This window comes from Rhinoraja longicauda, chromosome 5 (genome assembly GCF_053455715.1).
Source record: "Rhinoraja longicauda isolate Sanriku21f chromosome 5, sRhiLon1.1, whole genome shotgun sequence".
NCBI classification, from domain to species: Eukaryota; Metazoa; Chordata; class Chondrichthyes; order Rajiformes; family Arhynchobatidae; genus Rhinoraja; species Rhinoraja longicauda.
Window position 1 is genome coordinate 88,296,889 of NC_135957.1, and position 24,297 is coordinate 88,321,185.

Consider the following 24,297-nt stretch of genomic DNA (forward strand, 5'->3'; position numbering starts at 1 on the left):
GGGCCTGATGGTTTCTGAGAGGAAGCTCTGGTTCTGGTTGATTACTGTGCAAACTCCGCATAAGTGGTGATCTCGCGCAGGCTGTTCCGGCTGTTCTTGAACCTGGAGGTCACGGTGTTGGATTGCTGTGGCTGTTCATTGGGTAAAGTTTGATCAAAGTGGTGTAGTGTTGGAAGTGTGTTTGATAGTCAGTTTCACAAACCCATAAGGCATTTGGCTATTTAATGCTTTCGTGGACTTTTGGAGTATTTACCAAAAATACTGTTGCTTAATCTAAGGATTATCATAAAAGACTGTTCCAAGTGACCGATTTGTGTTTGTTAATTTGTTCTCTTTCAGTTTTGCCTTTTACACGGGACGAGTCTCCTTTACCAGGAACGAGCCTGGTATCTGGAACACAGGTACCTGACGCCAGCTACAAGTGTGCAGATAAGGAACCAGGTGAGCCTGACTCTGGGGGAGTGAGGGCCTTCACTACAGATAAGCCAGCACTCAGCCCTGGGGCTGTTTACCAGGGAAACAGCCCTGTCTGCCCACCTTGTAGCTCACCTGCCCAAGGTGATTGATGAAGGAGGTGCCATGGGTGATGTCCACATTGATATTGTAAGGCATTTGATAAAGTCCCCATGGTAGGCTGATCCAGAAGGTGAAGTTGCATGGAATTATCAGAGACGTGGTCGTATGGATTTAGAACTGGGGTAGGTGATAGAAAACAGAGGGTTGCGATGGAAGACAACATTCAGCCTGTTGATCTGTGACCAGTGGGGTTCCGCAGGGATCTGTGCTGGGACCGCTGCTGTTTGTGATATGTAAACGTTAGTAAGGGTGTAGATGACACCAAGATATCTTGGGTTGCGGACTGTAAGGAAGGATGTCAAGGTATACAGTGGGACACAGACCAGCTATAGAAATGGGCGGCAAAATGGCAGATGGAGTTTAATCTGACCAGGTGCAGGGCGTTATGCTCTGGGGTGGGTTGATGGGAGCTCGGGGCAATGAAATGTAATTCACGTAGGATTATTAAAAATAGCCGCTTGATGTTGGGCCGAGGGGCCCATTACCACACTGTATAACTGTCACTCTATGACTGACTAGATGTGGACTCGGTGGGCCAAGGGGCCTGTTTCTGTGCTGTATGACTCTATGACTAGATGCCCGATGTAACTAATTGGGCTGATGGGCCTGTTACCACACTGTATAAATATGACTAAATGCCTGGTGTGGACTGGTTGGACCAAAGGGCCTGTTTCCGTGCTTATGTGACTCCATGACCATGACAATGGACTTGATGTGCGCTCGTTGGGCTGATGGACCTGTCCTGTGATGTGTGACTCTATGACCATGACTAGGGACTTGATGTGCACTCGTTGGGCTGTGGACCTGTCCTGTGATGTGTGACTCTATGACCATGACTAGGGACTTGATGTGCACTCGTTGGGCTGTGGACCTGTCCCGTGCTGTCTGACTCTATGACCATGACTAGGGACTTCGGTACGAGGTGCATCGGTAAGCTTTAGTTTCCACTAGACCAAGTGGACCCATTGGGCCAAAACCTCTCCTGCATTGGTGCAGCACCCTCTCCTCCCCCACTCCCCTCTTCCCTCTGACCCCTCCCTCCCCCCTCCCCTCCATCTCCTCCCCCCTCCCCTCCATCTCCTCCCTCCCACTCAACCCCCGTCGTCCCTTTGGTGCTAATGGAAGAAGTTTCATTGAAGTTTAATGGAAGAAGTTTCATTATTCACATTTTAAAGTTTAAATCTATCTCCTAGGGAGGGAGGGATGGGGGAGGGAGGGATGGGGGAGGGAGGGATGGGGGAGGGAGGGGGGAGGATAAGGGGGGTTGAGCGGAATGGAGTGGGGGGGAGGAGAAGGGAGGAGGTGGAGAGGTTTTGGCCCAACGGGTCCACTTGGTCTAGTGGAAACTAAAGCTTACCGATGCACCTCGGTACGGGTGACAATAATAAACCAAGATCAATGTCCACTTCATCCCCTTGGAAGTCTTCAGCACGGGACAGGTCCATCAGCCCACCGAGTGCACATCAAGTCTATTGTCATGGTCATGGTCATATCTGGGGAATGTAGGTAGAGGGAGAGGAATAATGGCAGCGGAGAGAGAGAGAAGTATGGTAGTAGTATAAGAAAATAACTGCAGATGCTGGTACAAATCGAAGGTATTTATTCACAAAATGCTGGAGTAACTCAGCAGGTCAGGCAGCATCTCGGGAGAGAAGGCACAGAGGGGGAGCAACGAGAGAGCATGTTGCTAAACTCTCGTCGAAGAGAGGAGTGTCAGGAGCAGAATGCAGCAGATATAGGCAATCCAATATAAATGAGACGATGAGCAGATACAGGAGATCCAAGATAGAATGCAGCAGATACAGGAGATCCAAGATAAAGCAGATAATGAGCAGATGCTGGAATCAGCAGCAGCAATCAGCAGTAGCAGCAGCAATCAGCAGTAGCAGCAGCAAGCAGCAGTAGCAGCAGCAAGCAGCAGTAGCAGCAGCAAGCAGCAGCAGTAGCAAGCAGCAGCAAGCAGCACCAAGCTGTGTTGCTTGGGAAGTAGTGTGTGGGGATTGTGTGGGGATTGTGTGGGGATAGTAAGGAGTAAGACCTGTGTGATCTCCCGGACAAGTTTCGATCGCCTAGCTTGGGGTCGGAGAGGAATTTCCCGGATTTTTTCCCAAATTGGCCTGGGTTTTTTATCCGGTTTTTCGCCTCTCCCAGGAGATCACTCAGTTCTTTTGGGTGGGCGGTTGGAGCGGTTGGAGTAGCGGCCGGGCGGTAGGTTTAGTAACTGAGCGCGGGGCTTTGTTTGGAGAGTATGACTGCCAGGGCAGTTTTTTGTTCTGGGTGTCGGATGTGGGGAATCTGGGAGTCTGATAGTCTTCCAGACATCCACATCTGCGCCAGGTGTGACGAGATGGGGCTCCTAAGGGACCGTATTAGGAACCTGGAGCGGCAGATTGATGACCTCCGTCTGATCAGGGAGAGTGAGGAGGTTATAGATAGGAGTTACAGAGAGGTGGTCACTCCTAGACCACGGGAGGTAGACAAGTGGGTCACTGTTAGGGGGGGCAAGGAACAGAGGCAGGGACTAGGGAGTACCCCGGTGGCTGTACCCCTTGGAAATAAGTATTCCTGTTTAAGTACTGTTGGGGGGGACAGCCTACCTGGGGGCAACGACGGTGCCCGGGCCTCTGGCAAGGAGTCCGGCCCTGTTGCTCAGAAGGGTAGGGAAAGGAAGAGGAGAGCAGTAGTAATAGGGGACTCTATAGTGAGGGGGTCAGATAGGCGTTTCTGTGGACGCAGTCGGGAGACCTGGATGGTGGTTTGCCTCCCTGGTGCCGGTGTCCGGGATGTGTCTGAGCGTGTCCAGGATATCCTGAAAGGGGAGGGAGAGGAGCCGGAGGTCGTGGTACATATAGGTACCAACAATATAGGTAGGATAAGGGAAGAGGTCCTGAAAGGAGAATTCAGGGGGCTAGGAAGAGAGTTAAAAAAAAGGACTTCCAAAGTAATAATCTCAGGCTTACTGCCTGTGCCACGCGATAGTGAGAATAGGAATGGAGTGAGGTGGAGGATAAATATGTGGCTGAGGAACTGGTGCAGGGAGCAGGGTTTCAAGTTTCTGGATCATTGGGACCTCTTCTGGGGGAAGTATGACCTGTACAAAAAGGACGGGTTGCATCTGAACCCGAGGGGAACCAATATCCTGGCGGGGAGATTTGCTAAAATAACTGCGGAGACTTTAAACTAGTACGGTTGGGGGGAGGGACTCAAACACAGATAGCTAATAGGCAGTGTGTGAGGCAGGAGGCAGAAAAGGGAAACACTCAGACCCAATATGTAGGAGAGAAAGAAGGGAAAATAAATAAACTGAGAATAAGAAATGATGGGTCCCTTAAATGTGTATATTTTAATGCTAGGAGCATTGTAAGAAAGGTGGATGAGCTTAGAGCCTGGATTGACATCTGGAAGTATGATGTTGTGGCGATCAGTGAAACATGGTTGCAGGAGGGTTGCGATTGGCAATTAAATATTCCAGGATTTCATTGTTTCAGATGTGATAGAATCGGAGGGGCAAGAGGTGGGGGTGTTGCATTGCTTGTCAGGGAGGATATCACAGCAGTGCTTTGGCAGGACAGACTAGAAGGCTCGATTAAGGAGGCTGTTTGGGTGGAACTCAGAAATGAGAAAGGTTTAGCAACACTTATAGGGGTGTATTATAGACCGCCAAATAGGGAACGAGAATTGGAAGAGCAAATATGTAAGGAGATAGCAGATATTAGTAGTAAGCACAGAGTGGTGATTGTGGGTGATTTCAATTTTCCGTATATAGACTGGGAATCACATTCTGTTAAAGGGCTGGATGGTTTGGAGTTTGTAAAATGTGTGCAGGATAGTTTTTTGCAGCAATACGTAGAGGTGCCTACCAGAGAAGGGGCAGTGTTGGACCTCCTGTTAGGAAATGAGATGGGTCAGGTGACGGAGGTATGTGTTGAGGAGCACTTTGGGTCTAGTGATCATAATGCCATTAGTTTCAATATCATTATGGAGAAGGTCAAATCTGGACCAAGGGTTGAGATTTTGGATTGGAGAAAGGCTAATTTTGAGGAGATGAGAAAGGATTTAAAAGGAGTGAAATGGAAATTGTTGTTTTATGAAAAGGATATAATAGAGAAATGGAGGATATTTAAAGGTGAAATTTTGAGAGTACAGAGTCTTTATGTCCCTGTTCGGTGGAAAGGAAAGAATAATAATTTGAAAGAGCCGTGGTTTTCCAGGGAAATTGGACACTTGGTTCGGAAAAAGAGGGAGATATACAATAAATATAAGCGGCAGGGAGTAAATGAGGTTCTTGAGGAATATAAAGAATGTAAAAGGAATCTTAAAAAGGAAATTAGAAAAGCGAAAAAAAGATATGAGGCTGCTTTGGCAAGTAATGTAAAAGTAAACCTCAAGGGGTTCTACAGATATGTCAATAGCAAAAGGATAGTGAGGGATAAAATTGGTCCATTAGAGAGTCAGAGTGGACAGCTATGTGCTGAGCCGGAAGAAATGGGGGAGATATTAAACAATTTCTTTTCTTCGGTATTTACCGAGGAGAAGGATATTGAATTATGTGAGGTAAGCGAAACAAGTAGAGTAGTGATGGAAATTAGGATGATTAAAGAAGATTAGGGCGGCACGGTAGCGCAGCGGTAGAGTTGCTGCTTTACAGCGAATGCAGCGCCTGAGACTCAGGTTCGATCCTGACTACGGGTGCTGCACTGTAAGGAGTTTGTACGTTCTCCCCGTGACCTGCGTGGGTTTTCTCCGAGATCTTCGGTTTCCTCCCACACTCCAAAGACGTACAGGTATGTAGGTTAATTGGCTGGGTAAATGTAAAAATTGTCCCTAGTGGGTGTAGGATAGTGTTAATGTACGGGGATCACTGGGCGGCACGGACATGGAGGGCCGAAAAGGCCTGTTTCCGGCTGTATATATATGATATGATATGATATGAAGAGGAGGTACGGACACTTTTGAAAAATATAAAAGTGGATAAGTCTCCAGGTCCTGATAGGATATTCCCTAGGACATTGAGGGAAGTTAGTGCAGAAATAGCAGGGGCTATGACGGAAATATTTCAAACGTCATTAGAAACGGGGATGGTGCCGGAAGATTGGCGCATTGCGCATGTTGTGCCTTTGTTTAAAAAAGGTTCTAAAAGTAAACCTAGCAATTATAGACCTATTAGTTTGACGTCTGTGGTGGGAAAATTAATGGAAAAGATACTTAGGGACAATATATATAATTATTTGGATAATCAAGGCCTGATTAGAAACAGTCAACATGGATTTGTGCCTGGAAGGTCATGTTTGACTAATCTTCTTGAATTTTTTGAAGAGGTTACCAGGGAAATTGATAAGGGCAAGGCTGTGGATGTTGTCTATATGGACTTCAGTAAGGCATTTGACAAGGTTCCACATGGAAGGTTGATTAAGAAGGTTAAATCGTTGGGTATTAATAGTGAGGTTGCAAGATGGATTCAACAATGGCTGAATGGGAGATACCAGAGGGTAACGGTTGACAATTGTATGTCAGGTTGGAGGCCAGTGTCTAGTGGAGTGCCCCAAGGATCTGTGTTGGGTCCACTGTTGTTTGTCATTTACATTAATGATCTGGATGATGGTGTGGCAAATTGGATTAGTAAATATGCAGATGATACTAAGATAGGTGGAGTAGTTGATAGTGAGGTAGATTTTCAAAGTCTACAGAGAGACTTGGGCCTTTTGGAAGGGTGGGCTGAAAGATGGCAGATGGAGTTTAATGCTGATAAGTGTGAGGTGCTGCATTTTGGTAGGACAAATCAAAATAGGACGTACAGGGTAAATGGTAGGGAATTGAGGAATGCAGTGGAACAGAGGGATCTGGGAATAACTGTGCATTGTTCCCTGAAGGTGGAATTTCATGTGGATAGGGTGGTGAAGAAGGCGTTTGGTATGCTTGCCTTTATAAATCAGAGCATCGAGTATAGAAGTTGGGATGTAATGTTAAAATTGTACAGGGCATTGGTGAGGCCGAATCTGGAGTATGGTGTGCAGTTCTGGTCGCCAAATTATAGGAAGGATGTCGACAAAATGGAGAGGGTACAGAGGAGATTTACTAGAATGTTGCCTGGGTTTCAGCACTTAGGCTACAGAGAGAGGTTGAACAGGTTGGGTCTTTATTCTTTGGAGCATAGAAGGTTGAGGGGGGACTTGATAGAGGTTTTTAAAATTTTGAGAGGGACGGACAGAGTTGACGTGGGTAGGCTTTTCCCTTTGAGAGTGGGGAAGATTCCAACAAGGGGACATAGCTTCAGAATTGAGGGACAAAGGTTTAGGGGTAACATGAGGGGGATCTTCTTTACTCAGAGGGTTGTGGCTGTATGGAATGGGCTTCCGGTGGAAGTGGTGGAGGCTGGCTCGATTTTATTATTTAAGAGTAAATTGGATAGGTATATGGATAGGAGGGGATTGGAGGGTTATGGTCTGAGTGCAGGTAGATGAGACTAGGTCAGGGAGAATGGTCGGCGTGGACTGGTAGGGCCGGACAGGCCTGTTTCCATGCTGTAGTTGTTATATGTTATATGTTATATCAGGAGAGAATAACTAGATATTATAACATAACAGGTATAACAGAGCTTTATTTGTCGTTCGGTACCGAAGTACCGAACGAAACTACATAGCAGTAATAGAAAAAAAAAGAACACAAGACACGTGACCCCAACACAAACGTCCATCACAGTGACTCCAAACACCCCCTCACTGTGATGGAGGCAACAAAACTTCCCCTCTCTTCCCCACGCCCACGGACAGACAGCTCGTCCCCGACCGACCCGCACAGTCCCCGCACCGGGCGCTGAAACGTCTCGCGGCCGAACCGGGCGATGAAAGGCCCGCGACCAAGCCTTGCGCAGCTAAGTCCCGCAGCCGAGCCGCACCAGCGGTGAAAAGTCCCGCAGCCGAGCTGCACCGGGCGGTGTTAAGTCCCGCAGCCGAGCCGCACCAGCGGTGAAAAGTCCCGCAGCCGAGCCGCACCGGCCGGTGTTAAGTCCCGCAGCCGAGTTGCACCGGGCGGTGTTAAGCCCCGCAGCCGAGCTGCACCGGGCGGTGTTAAGCCCCGCAGCCGAGCTGCACCGGGCGATGTAAAGTCCCGCAGCCGAGTTGCACCGGGCGGTGTTAAGCCCCGCAGCCGAGCTGCACCGGGCGATGTAAGTCCAGCGGCCAAGCCGCACCGGGATGTAAAGTCCAGCGGCCAAGCCGCACCGGGGGATGTTAGGCCCCGCAGCCGAGCCGCACCCCGCGCCGTGAGGAAGAGAAAAGTTCTCCACACCCACCCCCCACACCCACCCCCCCACACACCACCACCCCCTCCCACACATACACAACCAAAAAAATATATATAAAAATCATCCCAACACCGACACTCAACAAAAAAAAGACGGACAGACTGCTAGTCAGCCGCTGCCGTTAGGCGCCGCCACTATGGAGAGACTGAAAAATACTGAGGTAATAAAAAGAGCAATAAGAATTAATATTACATCATCAATGAGCTGATTGGTGGGTAAAGTTGCTGCCCCCCAGCGCCGGAGACCCAGGTTCGATCCTGACTACGGGCGCTGTCTGTGTGGAGTTTGTACGTTCTGCCTGTGACCGCGTGGGTTTTCTCTGGGTGCTCCGGTTTCCTCCTACATTCCAAAGACGTGCAGGTTTGTAAGTTCATTGGCTTGTGTAAATTGCTGCTACTGTGTAGGATAGTGCTGGCATGTGGGGAGATCGCTGGTCGGCGTGGACTCAGTGGGCAAAAGGGCCTGTTTCCACGCTGTATTACTGAAAGATTATACACCTGGCAGTGGTGGAACTGACAAATGAAAAACACTCTCTTTTACTGCAGAAAAACAGTGCAATAAATCAGACTTGTTTCTCTGAGCATGAGTAATTGAACGACATGTTGCGACAACAGAATGTTTGCTGTTTTTGGTGGTGAATGTTCTCCGCGTACAAACTCCGTACAGACAGCACCTGTAGTCAGGATTGATCCCGGGTCCCTGGCGCTGTGAGGCAGCAACTCTACCACTGCACCACCTAGCTCGAACCCTAACCCCAAGAAGAATCTTTAAGTAGTAAATGCTGAATGTAAGAATGAGCAGTGGAGTTGCCGAGGTGTAGCAGGCCAGAGACCAGGTGCTGGAAACAGGGATTAGTAGGTGGGTGTGTGGAACAAGCTGCCGGAGGAGGTAGTTGAGGCTGGGACTATCCCAACGTTTAACAAACTGTTAGGCAGGTACATGGATAGGACAGGTTTGGAGGGATATGGACCAAACGCAGGCAGGTGGGACTAGTGTAGCTGGGACATGTTGGCCGGTGTGGGCAAGTTGGGCTGAAGGGCCTGTTTCCACACTGTATAACTCTGTGACTCTATGACTAGTGTAGATGGAACATGTTGGGTGGTGTGGGCAGGTTGGGATGAAGGGCCTGTTTCCACACTGTATCACTCTATGACTCTATGACTAGTGTAGATGGGACATGTTGGCCGGTGTGGGCAGGTTGGGCTGAAGGGTCTGTTTCCACACTGTATCACTCTATGACTCTGTAGATGGACACTTGACGGTCATCATGGACATAGTGGGCCAAGGACCTGTTTCTGAGCTCCATTACTCTATATCACTTCAAAGGATGTCACTAAGTTGTAAACAATGTGAAAGAGATTCACCAGGGTGTTGCCTGGGCATGTGGGCTTGAGTTCCAGGGAGAGGTTGGATAGGCTGTGACTTTGTTCTTTGGAGTGGAGGAGGCTGAGGGGTGACCTTATTGAGGTGTACAAGATCACGAGGGGCACGGATAAAGTGAACGCTCATAGTCTGTTTCCCAGGGTAGAGGATTCTAAAACTAGAGGGCACAGGCTTAAGGTGAGAGGGGAGAGGCACCTCTAACTTTTTAAAATGTTCCTCTACCTTTTCCACTCAGAGGGTTGTCCGTATCTGGACGAGCTGCCAGAGGAAGCTGTAGAAACGGGTACAATTATCACCTTCAAAAGACATTTGGACAGATGTATGGATAGGACTAATGAGAAGGATATGGGCCAAATGCAGGCATATTGACTACCTTGTGTACCAAAGATGGACACAGAGTGCTGGAGTAACTCAGCGGGTCAGGCAGCATCTGTGGAGAACATGGATAGGTGACGTTTCACAGAGTGCTGGAGTAACTCAGCGGGTCAGGCAGCATCTGTGGAGAACATGGATAGGTGACGTTTCACAGAATGCTGGAGTAACTCAGCGGGTCAGGCAGCATCTGTGGAGAACATAGATAGACAATAGAGAATAGACAATAGGTGCAGGAGTAGGCCATTCAGCCCTTCGAGCCAGCACCGCCATTCAATGTGATCATGGCAGATCATTCTCAATCAGTACCCCGTTCCTGCCTTCTCCCCATAGCCCCTGACTCCGCTATCCTTAAGAGCTCTATCCAGCTCTCTTTAATGCATTCAGAGAATTGGCCTCCACTGCCTTCTTATGCAGAGAATTCCACAGATTCACAACTCTCTGACTGAATTTTTTTTTCCTCATCTCAGTTCTAAATGGCCGACCCCTTATTCTTAAACTGTGGCCCCTGGTTCTGGACTCCCCCAACATTGGAAACATGTTTCCTGCCTCTAACGTGTCCAACCCCTTAATAATCTTATACGTTTCGATAAGATCTCCTCTCATCCTTCTAAATTCCAGTGTAGGTGACGTTTCACAGAGTGCTGGAGTAACTCAGCGGGTCAGGCAGCATCTCGGGAGAACATGGAGAGGTTCAGTCTGAAGAAGGGTCCTGACCTGAAACATCACCCATCCTTCTTCTCCAGAGAAGTTGCCTGACCCTCTGAATTACTCCAGCACTTTGTGCCCATCTTTGGTATAAACCAGCATCTGCGGTTCCTTTCTACACACCCCGTGTGGCAACCAGGTTTCCGTGCTGTACAGCTTTGTGAGTGTCATTCCTGGTTTGTATAAGCTGAGGAAAGACACGACACTTGTCAGCTCACAGCCAGTGATTTATTATGTGGGTGGATCACATCTTGTTTGCACTTTGTTCCTTGCATTCTACTGTCAAAACTCCTTTAAACTAATAAATATTTGCTCACTGCCCAACTCGGTGCAGAGTTCAAAGGTTAACAGTGGTGTGGTGTGAATGTTTGGTGCTGTAAAACCCTTGGCTGTGCTGTGGGCTGGTGAGAAGCTGCCTGCTCAGATCATTGTGGTTTGGGGAGTCATGCAACACAACACTACAGAGATTGGTACTGATTGTCTGATTTCTACACACAGACCCATGACGTTTCTGAAACCTGACCTGCCAAAACCTCAAATGGCAGAGACCATTGTGTGTTGAGATTTGAAGTTGCAAACATAAGGATGTCATGAACTGACATGAACTGCATACGACAGGAAAAAACATTTGTTCCGAGTCAGGCAGTGTGTGTTTGTGTGCAAGGGTCGGTAACAAGTGGGGGTGGGAGGGAAGGGATGGTGGGGAGGGAGCAAGATGGGTTTACACAAACCATTATCACTCAATTTGCAGAGTTACAGAAGGATTACCAGTTCCCTGATTAATAGACAATAGGTGCAGGAGGAGGCCATTCGGCCCTTCGAGCCAACACCGCCATTCAATGTGATCATGGCTGATCATTCTCAATCAGTACCCCGTTCCTGCCTTCTCCCCATACCCCCTGACTCCGCTATCCTTAAGAGCTCTATCTAGCTCTCTCTTTAATGCATTCGGAGAATTGGCCTCCACTGCCTTCTGAGGCAGAGAATTCCACAGATTCACAACTCTGACTGAAAAAGTTTTTCCTCATCTCCGTTCTAAATGGCCTACCCCTTATTCTTAAACTGTGGCCCCTTGTTCTGGACTCCCCCAACATTGGGAACATGTTTCCTGCCTCTAACATGTCCAACCCCTTAATAATCTTATACGTTTCGATAAGATCCCCTCTCATCCTTCTAAATTCCAGTGTATACAAGCCTAGTCGCTCCAGTATTTCAACATATGACAGTCCCGCCATTCCAGGAATTAACCTAGTAAACCTACACTGCACGCCTAATCTAATCTTCTCACTGCATCAATTAACAAGAAAGAAAAATTAGAAATGAATGCATGGATGTGCGGTTCTGGTCAAGAGCACGTTATGTACCGAAACAGAACCATGAAACTCTTACTTACAGCGGCACAACATTTTTGTAAACACAGTACACAATAGATAATATCATAAACAAACATTAAAAAAACAGTTCAATAAAAGAAAACAATATTGTGGCAAATCAACACAAAACAAAGCCCAAAGTTCCGAGTGCAATGAAGATACTTTGCAGTTGGAGTTCATAGCTTCAATAGCCTGAAGGTTGTTGGGAAGAAACTGTTCCTGAATCTGGACGTTAAATCAATGGACCGGGCAGTGTCCACCACTCTCTGTAGATGCCTTCAATGGTGGGGAGGTCAGTAGCTGTGATGGGCCTTCAATGGTGGGGAGGTCAGTAGCTGTGATGGGCCTTCAATGGTGGGGAGGTCAGTAGCTGTGATGGGCCTTCAATGGTGGGGAGGTCAGTAGCTGTGATGGGCCTTCAATGGTGGGGAGGTCAGTAGCTGTGATGGGCCTTCAATGGTGGGGAGGTCAGTAGCTGTGATGGGCCTTCGATGGTGGGGAGGTCAGTAGCTGTGATGGGCCTTCAATGGTGGGGAGGTCAGTAGCTGTGATGGGCCTTCGATGGTGGGGAGGTCAGTAGCTGTGATGGGCCTTCAATGGTGGGGAGGTCAGTACCTGTGATGGACCGGGCAGTGTCCACCACACTCTGTCATCTTCATTCCTGGGCGTTTTTGAGTTTCCAAACCAGGCCGTGATGCATCCAGTCAGTATTCTCTCTACTGTACAAAAGAATATTCATCAACATAGCAAAACTCCTCAATCTTCCAAGGAAGTAGAGGCATTGATGGGCTTTCTTGATGATTTCATTAAAAAATAGAAACATAAATAGGTGCAGGAGGAGGTCACTTTGCCCTTCGAGCCAGCACCGCCATTCATTGTGATCATGGCTGTTCATCCACAATCAGTAACCCGTGCCTGCCTTCTCCCCATACCCCTTGATTCCACTAGCCCCTAGAGCTCTATCTAACTCTCTTTTAAATTCATCCAGTGAATTGGCCTCCACTGCCCTCTGTGGCAGAGAATTCCACAAATTCACAACTCTCTGGGTGAAAAAGATTTTTTCAGTTTTAAATGGCCTCCCCTTTATTCTTAGACTGTGGCCCCTGGTTCTGGACTCCCCCAACATTGGGAACATTTTTCCTGCACCTAGCTTGTCTTGTCCTTTTATAATTTTATACGTCTGTATGCGATCCCCTCTCATCCTTCTAAACTCCAGTGAAACTCCAGTGATTGCATCAATGTGCTGGCTCCTGGACAGATCTACAGAGATACGCATGCCCAGGAACCTGATGTTGTAGACTCCCTCCACCACCGACCCGTTGATGAAGACAGGTTTGTGGATCCTCGGCCTTCCTCTTCTAAAGTCAACAATCAGTTGCTTGGTTTTACTGATGTTGAGCAAGGTTGTTCCGGCACCATTCAATCAGACAATCGATCTCCCTCCTCTACTGCGACTCATCATTATCCGTAATTCACCATAGGAAGAATGTTATTAAGTTGGAATGGGCGCAGAAGAGATTCACCTTGATACCTGGGATCGCGGGCTGGTGTTACAGGGAGAGGTTGCATAGGCTGGGACTTTTTTCTTTGGAGTGTAGGAGGCTGAGGGGTAACCTAATTGAGGTGCACGAGATCATGAGAGGTACGGATAAAGTGAACGCTTAAGTGAAGTGATAAAGTGAACGAGAGGGCATAGGCTTAATGTGAGAGGAGAGAGAAATAAGATGGATCCCAGGGGCACCTTTTTCACTCAGACGGTAGTCCGTATCTGGAATGAGCTGCCAGAGGGAGTTGTAGAACTGGAAACAATTATGACCTTTAAAGGACATTTAAGCAGATTTGTGGAAAGGAAGGATTTAGAGGGATATGGGCCAAATGTAGGCAAAATGGGACTAGACCAGCATGCCAACTTGGTCAGTATGGACAAGTTCCATGTTCTACGACCCTAATTCATAGACCCTAAAGTACATTGGGATATTTTAAGGTAAATATGACCATTCACCAGCCCCCTTGTCGAACTGATCAAGATCCTGCTGCGTTTCTTGACAACCATATTCACTGTCTATGACACCATCCACTTTGAAAGCTACCGTATAATGAAAGGCCTAGATAGAATGGATGTGGAAAGGATGTTTCCATTAATGGGAGAGTCTAGAACCAGAGAACACAGCCTCAGAATAAAAGAATTTACCTATGGAATAGAGATGAGGAATAATTTCATTAGCTAGCGGGTAGTGAATCTGGAATTCATTGCCACTACGGCTTTGAAGGCCAACATATATTGGGTATTTTTAAAGCAGAGATTGATGGGTTCTTGATTCGTAAAGACGTCAAATGTTAGGGGGAGAAGGCAGGAGTGGACGATGGGATGAACGGCCTTATTCTGCTCTGATGTGTGATGATCCTCTGGTCTAATAGGCCTGTGATCACTGTTCTCACAGATAACATAGTAAACAAAAAAATCAATACATTAACAAACCCCAATTAGTTTAGTTTATTTGTCATTCCACTCCTTACAGATCATGCAACGAACGGGATGAAACAGAGTGCCTCCAGGGGCCATGGTGCAACACAATACAATACATATAGACGGGATTGTAATGTTAATACCCTGAAGTCAGTGAAACCCACCACCGTTGATAGTTCACAGTTTAGTTAATGTTGTGCAGTTCATGAGCCTGGTGGTTGCTGGGAAGAAGCTGTTCTTGAACCTGGAGGTAACGGTTTTGAGGCTCCTGGACCTTCTTCCCGATGGTAGCAGCGAGATGAGAGTGTGGCCAGGGTGGTGTGGGTCAGTGAGAGTGTGGCCAGGGTGGTGTGGGTCAGTGAGAGTGTGGCCAGGGTGGTGTGGGTCAGTGAGTGTGTGGCCAGGGTGGTGTGGGTCAGTGAGAGTGTGGCCAGGGTGGTGTGGGTCAGTGAGAGTGTGGCCAGGGTGGTGTGGGTCAGTGAGAGTGTGGCCAGGGTGGTGTGGGTCAGTGAGTGTGTGGCCAGGGTGGTGTGGGTCAGTGAGAGTGTGGCCAGGGTGGTGTGGGTCAGTGAGTGTGTGGCCAGGGTGGTGTGGGTCAGTGAGAGTGTGGCCAGGGTGGTGTGGGTCAGTGAGTGTGGCCAGGGTGGTGTGGGTCAGTGAGTGTGTGGCCAGGGTGGTGTGGGTCTCTGATGATGCTGGCTGCCTTTTTGAGGCAGTGCCTCATGTAGATCCCTTCGATATTTATTAACCTGAAGAAGGACCTGACCTGTAAAGATCACCTAATATGCCCTCCATAGAAGCTGCCTGACCCGCTGAGTTACTCCAGCATTTTGTGTGTATCTTTGGTATAAACCATCATATGCAGCTGCTGTTTATTAAGCTTATGTTCTCACTGGCCTCGATGCTACCAGAGACAGTGCCGGGATGGCACGGTGGTGCAGCGGTAGAGTTGCTGCCTAACAGCGCTTGCTGCGCCAGAGACCCGGGTTCCATCCCGACTACGGGTGCTGTCTGTACGGAGTTTGTACATTCTCCCCATGACCATGTGGATTTTCTCCAAGATCTTCGGTTGCAGGTTTGTAGGTTAATTGGCTTGGTATGTGTAAATTGTCCCTGGTGTGTGTAGGATAATGTTAATGTGCGGGGGATCACTGGTCGGCCTGGACTCGGGCTGAAGGGCCTGTTTCCGCGCTGTATCTCTAAACTAAACTAAACTAAACCAAGGCTGCTCTCACTGTCGACCTGTTGACCAAGCGGATGTTGCTGAGTCATGAGTTGCCAGTGCCTGCTGCGGGCTGGCAGCAACCGTGCATGGTTAATCATGAGTTGCCAGTGTATGGTGTGGGCTTGCAACAACCGTGCATGGTTAATCATAAGTTGCCAGTGCATGCTGCGAGCTGGCAGCAACCGTGCATGGTTAATCATGAGTTGCCAGTGCATGCTGTGAGCTTGCAGCAACCGTGCATGGTCACATTGGCAGCCCAGCCGCCTGTGCTGTGAAGGGAAGGTGCCAGCCCCCACCCACATCAATGAGACCAGTGCTGTCACACAAGCATAGATTTTAACAGCTGTTCACAAATGGGTGTCACAAGACAATCATTTAACAAGCAATGGCTGTAGCCTCGTAAAGTAGTGTCTCTTTTCCACGTATTGTATGTAGGCGCTTGAAACAGAATCCCAGGCTGAGGATTGATGGGTGCAGGTGGCTCACTAGACCGCAGTCTGTTTATTTCCTCTGTCCCGTCGGGCTCAGACTCGGCCTCTGACCCAGTCTAGGTTGGAGTCCCGCTGCACGAGAGGGGAGGGGTCTTCCTGGGCAGTCAGAGCGTTGGTGATGAGCGTGTGGCAGCTGCCTTGTGCAGTGGTCAGTAACGTTGGCACGGGCAGAGCCCTTGAAGCTGAAGGCTGGCCACTGCTTGCACCTGCTGCAGAAGGAGGCATGACTTGCTTGTCTATAACATGCTGAAGCACCAAGTGCGGTCTCAGAAACAAGAGAGCCCAGTTAGAACCAAACCTGACTAAAGATGCATTGTGCAGGAAGGAACTGCAGGTGCTGGTTTAGACTGAAGATAGACACAAAGTGCTGGAGTAACTCAGCGGGTCGGGCAGCATCCCTGGAGAAAAGGAATAGGTGACGTTTCGGGTCGAGACCCTTCTTGAGACTGGCTTAGTCTGGGACTAGCTTAGATGGGGAATCTTGGGCAGCAAGGACAGGTTGGGATGAAGGACCTGTTCCCATGCTGCATGACTCCATGACATGATGGCTGGCAAATGTGGCACTTTGTGTCAGACAGATGGCAATGATTTTTCTTGGCCGTTTGCCTGGGTGGACAGGGACTACAGACAGAGGGCAGCACGGTGGTGCAGCGGTAGAGTTACTGCCTCACAGCGCCAGAGACCTGGGTTCATTCCTGTCTACGGGTGCTGTCTGTACGGAGTTTGCATGTTCTCCCTGTGACCATGTGGGCTTCTCCGGGTGCTTCAAACTCCTCCCACATCCCAAAGACATGCAGGTTTGCAGGTTGATTGATTAGTACGAGTATCCAGGGTAATGGGGAGAAGGCAGGAGAATGGGGTTAAGAGAAAAAGATAGATCAGCCATGATTGAATGGCATAGTAGACTTTATGGGCCGAATGGCCTAATTCTGCTTTTATCACTTATGAACATAAACTTAATTGGCTTCTCTCAATTGTCCCAAGTGTGTAGAATTAAACTAGTTTACGGGGTGATTGTTGGTCAGCGTGGATTTGGTGTAGGGCTGCCAACTATCTCACTACCAAATACGGGACAAGGTGACGTCACCGCCCCGTGCCCCACGTCACCTCACCCAGCCAGCGGCCACGTGCTCCCGCTCCACCAGGGCCGAGTGGCGGGTTGCTGCGCAACCTCCGTTAGGCGGCGCCCGGGCCTCCAGACGTACACTGTTCGGGCCTACACTGTCCGGGCCTACACTGTCTAAGCCTACACTGTCTGGGCCTACACTGTCCGGGCCTACACTGTCCGGGCCTACACTGTCCGGGCCCACACTGTCCGGGCCTACACTGTCCGGGCCTACACTGTCCGGGCCTACACTGTCCGGGCCTACACTGTCCGGGCCTACACTGTCCGGGCCTACACTGTCCGGGCCTACACTGACCGGGCCTAGCCTGTCTGGGCCTACACTGTCCGGGCCTACACTGTCCGGGCCTACACTGTCCGGGCCTAGCCTGTCCGGGCCTACACTGTCCGGGCCTACACTGTCCGGGCCTACACTGTCCGGGCCTAGCCTGTCCGGAGCTAAAATGTCGGAAACCTAGAGTGTCGGGTCCTAAACTGTCGGGACCCACAGCATCCTGTACCTCGTGCTGGTGAGGGCAGGGACAGGGAGATCGGGGATATGAATGTGTGGCTGAGGGGCTGGTGCAGGGAGCAGGGATTTAGATTTATAGACCGTTGGGATCTCTTCTGGGGTAGGGGTGACCTGTACAAAAGGGACGGGTTGCACCTTAACTGGAGGGGGACCAATGTTCTGGCAGGCAGGTTTGCTAGTGCTACACATGTGAGTTTAAACTAAATAGTGGGGGGGAGGGGTTGACAAATTGGGAATATGGAGATGGAGTTAAAGGGGAAGTGATTGCAGGAAAAGTTGCAAAAGACTCCCGTATTAATGGGAAGGAAAGTTCGAGAAGGGATAAGAGAGTAAGGTCAGGGCCAATTGTGACCGGTGTGAGAGGGGAGGTAAATACCGAAGTTAAAGTGTTGTATTTAAATGCGCAAAGTATAAAAAATAAAATGGATGAGCTTGAGGCTCAGTTAGATATTGGCAAGTATGATGTTGTGGGAATCACAGAGACATGGCTACTAGAGGACCAGGGCTGGGAACTGAATATTCAGGGGTACACAACGTATAGAAAAGACAGACAGGTGGGCAGAGGGGGTGGGGTCGCTCTGTTGGTAAGGAATGACATTCACTCCCTTGCAAGGAGTGACATAGAATCAGGAGATGTAGAATCAGTATGGGTAGAGATGAGGAATTGTAAGGGTAAAAAGACCCTAATGGGAGTTATCTATAGGCCCCCAAACAGTAGCCTCGACATAGGATGCAAGTTGAATCAAGAGTTAAAATTGGCATGTCACAAAGGTAATGTTACGGTGGTTATGGGAGATTTCAACATGCAGGTAGACTGGGAAAATCAGCTTGGTAATGGACCCCAAGAAAGGGAGTTTGTGGAGTGCCTCCGAGATGGATTCTTAGAGCAGCTTGCACTGGAGCCTACCAGGGAGAAGGCAATTCTGGATTTAGTGTTGTGTAATGAACCGGATTTGATAAGGGAACACAAGGTAAAAGAGCCATTAGGAGGTTGTGATCATAATATAATCAGTTCTAATCTACAACTTGAGAGGGAGAAGGGAAAATCGGAAGTGTCAGTATTGCAGTTGAGCAAGGGGGACTATGGAGGCATGAGGGAGGAGCTGGCCAGAGTTGACTGGAAAGAGACCCTAGCAGTGAAGACGGTGGAACAGCAATGGCAGGTATTTCTGGGAATAATGCAGAAGGTACAGGATCAGTTCATTCCAAAGAGGAAGAAAGATTCTAAGGGGAGTAAGAAGCACCCGTGGCTGACAAGGGAAGTCAAGGACAGTATACAAATAAAGGAGAAGAAGTATAACATAGCAAAGATGAGCAGGAAGCCAGAGGATTGGGACTCTTTTAAAGAGCAACAGAAGATAACTAAAAAGGCAATACGGGGAGAAAAGATGAAGTACGAGGGTAAGCTAGCCAAGAATATAAAGGAGGTAGTAAAAGCTTCTTTAGGTATGTGAAGAGGAAAAAAATAGTTAAGACAAATGTAGGTCCCTTGAAGACAGAAGCAGGTGAATTTATTATGGGGAACAAGGAAATGGCAGACAAGTTGAACAGGTACTTTGGATCTGTCTTCACTAAGGAAGACACAAACAATCTCCCAGATGTTCTAGTGGCCAGAGATCCTAGGGTGACGGAGGAACTGAAGGAAATTCACATTAGGCAGAAAATGGTGTTGGGTAGACTGATGGGACTGAAGGCTGATAAATCCCCAGGGCCTGATGGTCTGCATCCCAGGGTACTTAAGGAGGTGGCTCTAGAAATCGTGGACACATTGGTGATCATTTTCCAATGTTCTATTGATTCAGGATCAGTTCCTGTGGATTGGAGGGTAGCTAATGTTATCCCACTTTTTAAGAAAGGAGGGAGAGAGAAAACGGGAAATTATAGACCAGTTAGTCTGACATCAGTGGTGGGGAAGATGCTGGAGTCAATTATAAAAGACGAAATTGCGGAACATTTGGATAGCAGTAACAGGATCGTTCCGAGTCAGCATGGGCTTACGAAGGGGAAATCATGCTTGACTAATCTTCTGGAATTCTTTGAGGATGTAACCAGGAAAATTGACAGGGGAGAGCCGGTGGATGTGGTGTACCTTGACTTTCAGAAAGCCTTAGACAAGGTTCCACATAGGAGATTAGTGGGCAAAATTAGAGCACATGGTATTGGGGGTAGGGTAGTGACATGGATAGAAAATTGGTTGACAGACAGAAAGCAAAGAGTGGGGATAAATGGGTCCCTTTCAGAATGGCGGATAGTGACTAGTGGGGTACCGCAAGGCTCGGTGCTGGGACCGCAGCTATTTACAATATACATTAATGACTTAGATGAACGGATTAAAAGTAACATTAGCAAATTTGCAGATGACACAAAGCTGGGTGGCAGTGTGAACTGTGAGGAAGATGCTATGAGGTTGCAGGGTGACTTGGACAGGTTGTGTGAGTGGGCGGATGCATGGCAGATGCAGTCTAATGTGGATAAGTGTGAGGGTATCCACTTTGGTGGTAAGAATAGGAAGGCAGAGTATTATCTGAATGGTGTCAAGTTAGGAAATGGGGAAGTACAAAGAGATCTGGGTGTCCTAGTGCATCAGTCACTGAAAGGAAGCATGCAGGTACAGCAGGCAGTGAAGAAAGCTAATGGCATGTTGGCCTTTATGACAAGAGCAGTTGAGTATAGGAGCAAAGAGGTCCTTCTGTAGTTGTACAGGGCCCTAGTGAGACCGCACCTGGAGTACTATGTGCAGTTTTGGTCTCCAAATTTGAGGAAGGATATTCTTGCTATTGCAGCGTAGGTTCACTAGGTTAATTCCCGGAATGGCGGGACTGTCGTATGTTGAAAGACTGGAGCGACTAGGCTTGTATACACTGGAATTCAGAAGGATGAGAGGGGATCTTATTGAAATATATAAGATTATTAAGGGATTGGACACACTAGAGGCGGGAAACATGTTCCCAATGTTGGGGGAGTCCAGAGCCAGGGGCCACAGTTTAAGAATAAGGGGTAGGCCATTAAGAACGGAGATGAGGAAAAACATTTTCAGTCAAAGAGTTGTAAATCTGTGGAATTCTCTGCCTCAGAAGGCAGTGGAGGCCAATTCTCTGAATGCTTTTAAGAGAGAGCTAGATAGAGCTCTTAGGGATAGCGGAGTGAGGGGGTATGGGGAGAAGGCAGGAACGGGGTACTGATTGGGAATGATCAGCCATGATCACATTGAATGGTGGTGCTGGCTCGAAGGGCCGAATGGCCTACTCCTGCACCTATTGACTATTGTCTATTGTCCTGGCAATACCCTTGTAAATCTTCTATTTACAATTATCGGTGCCTATATTGTCCGGGCCTACAGCCCCCAAACCACCCCCCTCCCCCCCGGGCCTAATACGGGACAAGGACGGTCCCGTACAGGACAAACCAATTTAGCCCAAAATACGGGATTCTCGGCTAATACGGGACAGTTGGCAACCCTTATTTGGTGCACCAACGAGCCTGTTTCCACATTGTATCTCCAACTAAACTAAACTAAAGTACAGCCTCCCCACTCACCAACAGAGGTATTTTAAACACTTTAGCACACACCTGTTGTTTTGTGATGATTTCATTACAGAACAGACTAATATCACGAGGGAAACTGCAGGGACAGCAGCTAAGTTCGTGGCATGCACTTCCTTCCTTCCATTGCAAGGCCTTGCTGTGTGTACCAGGAACTTTCAGCTAAACCTGTTTGCACAGTGTTTAGGAAGCAGGTGGACATATCTGCAACATTTTAAGTGGTTTAGATACATTTTCAATGAAGAAAGCTGCTTTACAAAAATATTTTGTACAACCTCAGTCCATCTCAACGTTTTTACAACCAATCCATTTCTCCCAGTAATGATCATTGTTGTAAAGCATAGACAAGGCAGCAGAAGGGTCAATCAAGGCACATTGTCTTGATTCTTGATTAGTGCGGGTGTCAGGGGTTATGGGGAGAAGGCAGGAGAATGGGGTTAGGAGGGAGAGATTTTAAAAAGGGAGGGAGAGAGAAAACGGGGAATTATAGACCAGTTAGCCTAACATCGGTAGTGGGGAAAATGCTAGAGTCAGTTATTAAAGATGTGATAGCATCACATTTGTTAAGTGGTGAAATCATCGGACAAAGTCAGCATGGATTTACCAAAGGCAAATCATGTCTGACGAATCTTATAGAATTTTTCGAGGTTGTAACTAGTAGAGTGGATAAGGGAGAACCAGTCGATGTGTTATATCTGGACTTTCAGAAGGCCTTCGACAAGGTCCCACATAGGAGATTGGTGTACAAACTTAAAGCACACGGTATTGAGGGTTCAGTGTTGAGGTGGATAGAAAATTGGTTGGCGGACAGGAAGCAAAGAGTAGGAATAAACGGGTCCTTTTCGGAATGGCAGGCAGTGACTAGTGGGGTACCGCAAGGCTCAGTGCTGGGACCCCAGTTATTTACAGTGTATATTAATGATTTGGACGAGGGAATTGAATGCAACATCTCTAAGTTTGCGGATGACACGAAGCTGGGTGGCAGTGTTAGCTGCGAGGAGGATGCTAGGAGGCTGCAGAATGACTTGGATAGATTAGGCGAGTGGGCAAATGCATGGCAGATGCAATATAATGTGGATAAATGTGAGGTTATCCACTTTCGCGGCAAGAACAGGAAAGCAGAGTATTACCTGAATGGTGACCGATTAGGAGAAGGGGAGATGCAACGTGACCTGGGTGTCATGGTGCACCAGTCATTGAAAGCAAGCATGCAGGTGCAGCAGGCAGTGAAGAAAGCGAATGGTATGTTGGCATTCATAGCAAGAGGATTTGAGTTTAGGAGCAGGGAGGTTCTGCTGCAGTTGTACAGGGCCTTGGTGAGACCGCACCTGGAGTATAGTGTGCAGTTTTGGTCTCCTAACCTGAGGAAAGATGTTCTTGCCTTAGAGGGAGTACAAAGAAGGTTCACCAGATTGATCCCTGGGATGGCGGGACTTTCATATGAGGAAAGACTGGATAGACTGGGCTTGTACTCGCTGGAATTTAGAAGACTGAGGGGGGATCTTATAGAAACATATAAAATTCTTAAGGGGTTGGAGAGGCTAGATGCGGGAAGATTGTTCCCGATGTTGGGGGAGTCCAGAACCAGGGGTCACAGCTTAAGGATAAGGGGGAAGTCTTTTAGGACCGAGATGAGAAAACATTTCTTCACACAGAGAGTGGTGAGTCTGTGGAATTCTCTGCCACAGAAGGTAGTTGAGGCCAGTTCATTGGCTATATTTAAGAGGGAGTTAGATTTGGCCCTTTTTGCTTAAGGGATCAGGGGGTATGGAGAGAAGGCAGGTACAGGCTACTGAGCTGGATGATCAGCCATGATCATATTGAATGGCGGTGCAGGCTCGAAGGGCCGAATGGCCTACTCCTGCACCTATTTTCTATGTTTCTATGTTTCTATGATTCAAGGCGGAGTAGACTTGATGGGCCGAATGGCCTAATTCGTCTCCTAGGACGTATGAACATGAACTTATCAAGGTGTTTTGCGAAGTTGCTACTTCAAGAATACATCATAGAATGGTCAACAGTTTAGTTGAGTTTATTTATTCACATGTACAGAGATGTAGTGAATGTTTGTTCTGTGTGCTGTCCAGTCCAATCCCACCGTACCTGAGGACAATAGATCCTCTTCAGGAACAGCACGCAGAGTGGCCACGTTCCACCGCCATCTTGCAACGTCCACGTCTGAAATGTCCCATTGTGGCCGAAGGACGTGTGGGGTTTCTTGTTTCCTCACGTTAAGGCCGGGTATGGTGGGGGCACGGGATGGGTGAAGTAGGGGCGGGCTGGGCCCAGCGCCAGGCCATCGTGGCACGGGATGGGTGAAGTAGGGGCGGGCTGGGCCCAGCGCCAAGCCGTGGGGGCATGGGATGGGTGAAGTAGGGGCGGGCTGGGCCCAGCGCCAGGCCGTGGGGGCATGGGATGGGTGATGTAGGGGCGGGCTGGGCCCAGCGCCAGGCCATCGTGGCACGGGATGGGTGAAGTAGGGGCGGGCTGGGCCCAGCGCCAAGCCGTGGGGGCATGGGATGGGTGAAGTAGGGGCGGGCTGGGCCCAGCGCCAGGCCGTGGGGGCACGGGATGGGTGAAGTAGGGGTGGGCCGGGCCCAGCGCCAGGCCCAACGTCGGCTCCTTCCACTGCCGCCCCGTGCACCTCCGCAGACTGTGCTCCATCCGCTTGCCCGGCTGCTGCAGGGCCTCCCCTCCACAAGCTCACTGCAAGTATTGAACACAGTACTGATGTTACAACACAAAGGAAGCTTATTCTTTGCTTGCCTTCATCGATCGAGGCATTGAGTATCAGAGTCAGGAAGTCACAATGCAGCTCCATAGGACTTTGTTTTAGGAATATTGTACGCTGTTCTGGTCGCCCCATTACAGGAAGGATGTGGAGGCTTTGGAGAGGGGGCAGAGGAGGGGCACCACAATGATGCCTGGATTAGGGGGTATTAGCTCCAGGGAGAGGGTGGAGAGGGGGCAGAGGAGGGGCACCACAATGATGCCTGGATTAGGGGGTATTAGCTCCAGGGAGAGGGTGGAGAGGGGGCAGAGGAGGGGCACCACAATGATGCCTGGATTAGGGGGTATTAGCTCCAGGGAGAGGGTGGACCAGTTGGATTGTTTTCTCTGGAACATCAAAGGTCGAAGGGAGACACAATAGATGTATATATAATTAGTAGAGGCATAGATTGGGTAGACAGTCAGAACCTTTCATTCAGGGCAGAAATGTCG

General features: G+C 48.7%; 1 protein-coding gene across 2 annotated transcripts in view; it reads left to right on the top strand.

The window, feature by feature from the left end:
• The window catches only part of acoxl (acyl-CoA oxidase-like), a 323,411-nt gene that overhangs the window by 283,009 nt on the left and 16,105 nt on the right, over positions 1–24,297 (top strand). For both annotated transcript variants that reach the window (XM_078400283.1, XM_078400282.1), the window contains one exon: positions 340–441. In XM_078400283.1, coding sequence (XP_078256409.1) covers positions 340–441 — 102 coding nt within the window. The remainder of the gene's footprint in view (positions 1–339; positions 442–24,297) is intronic.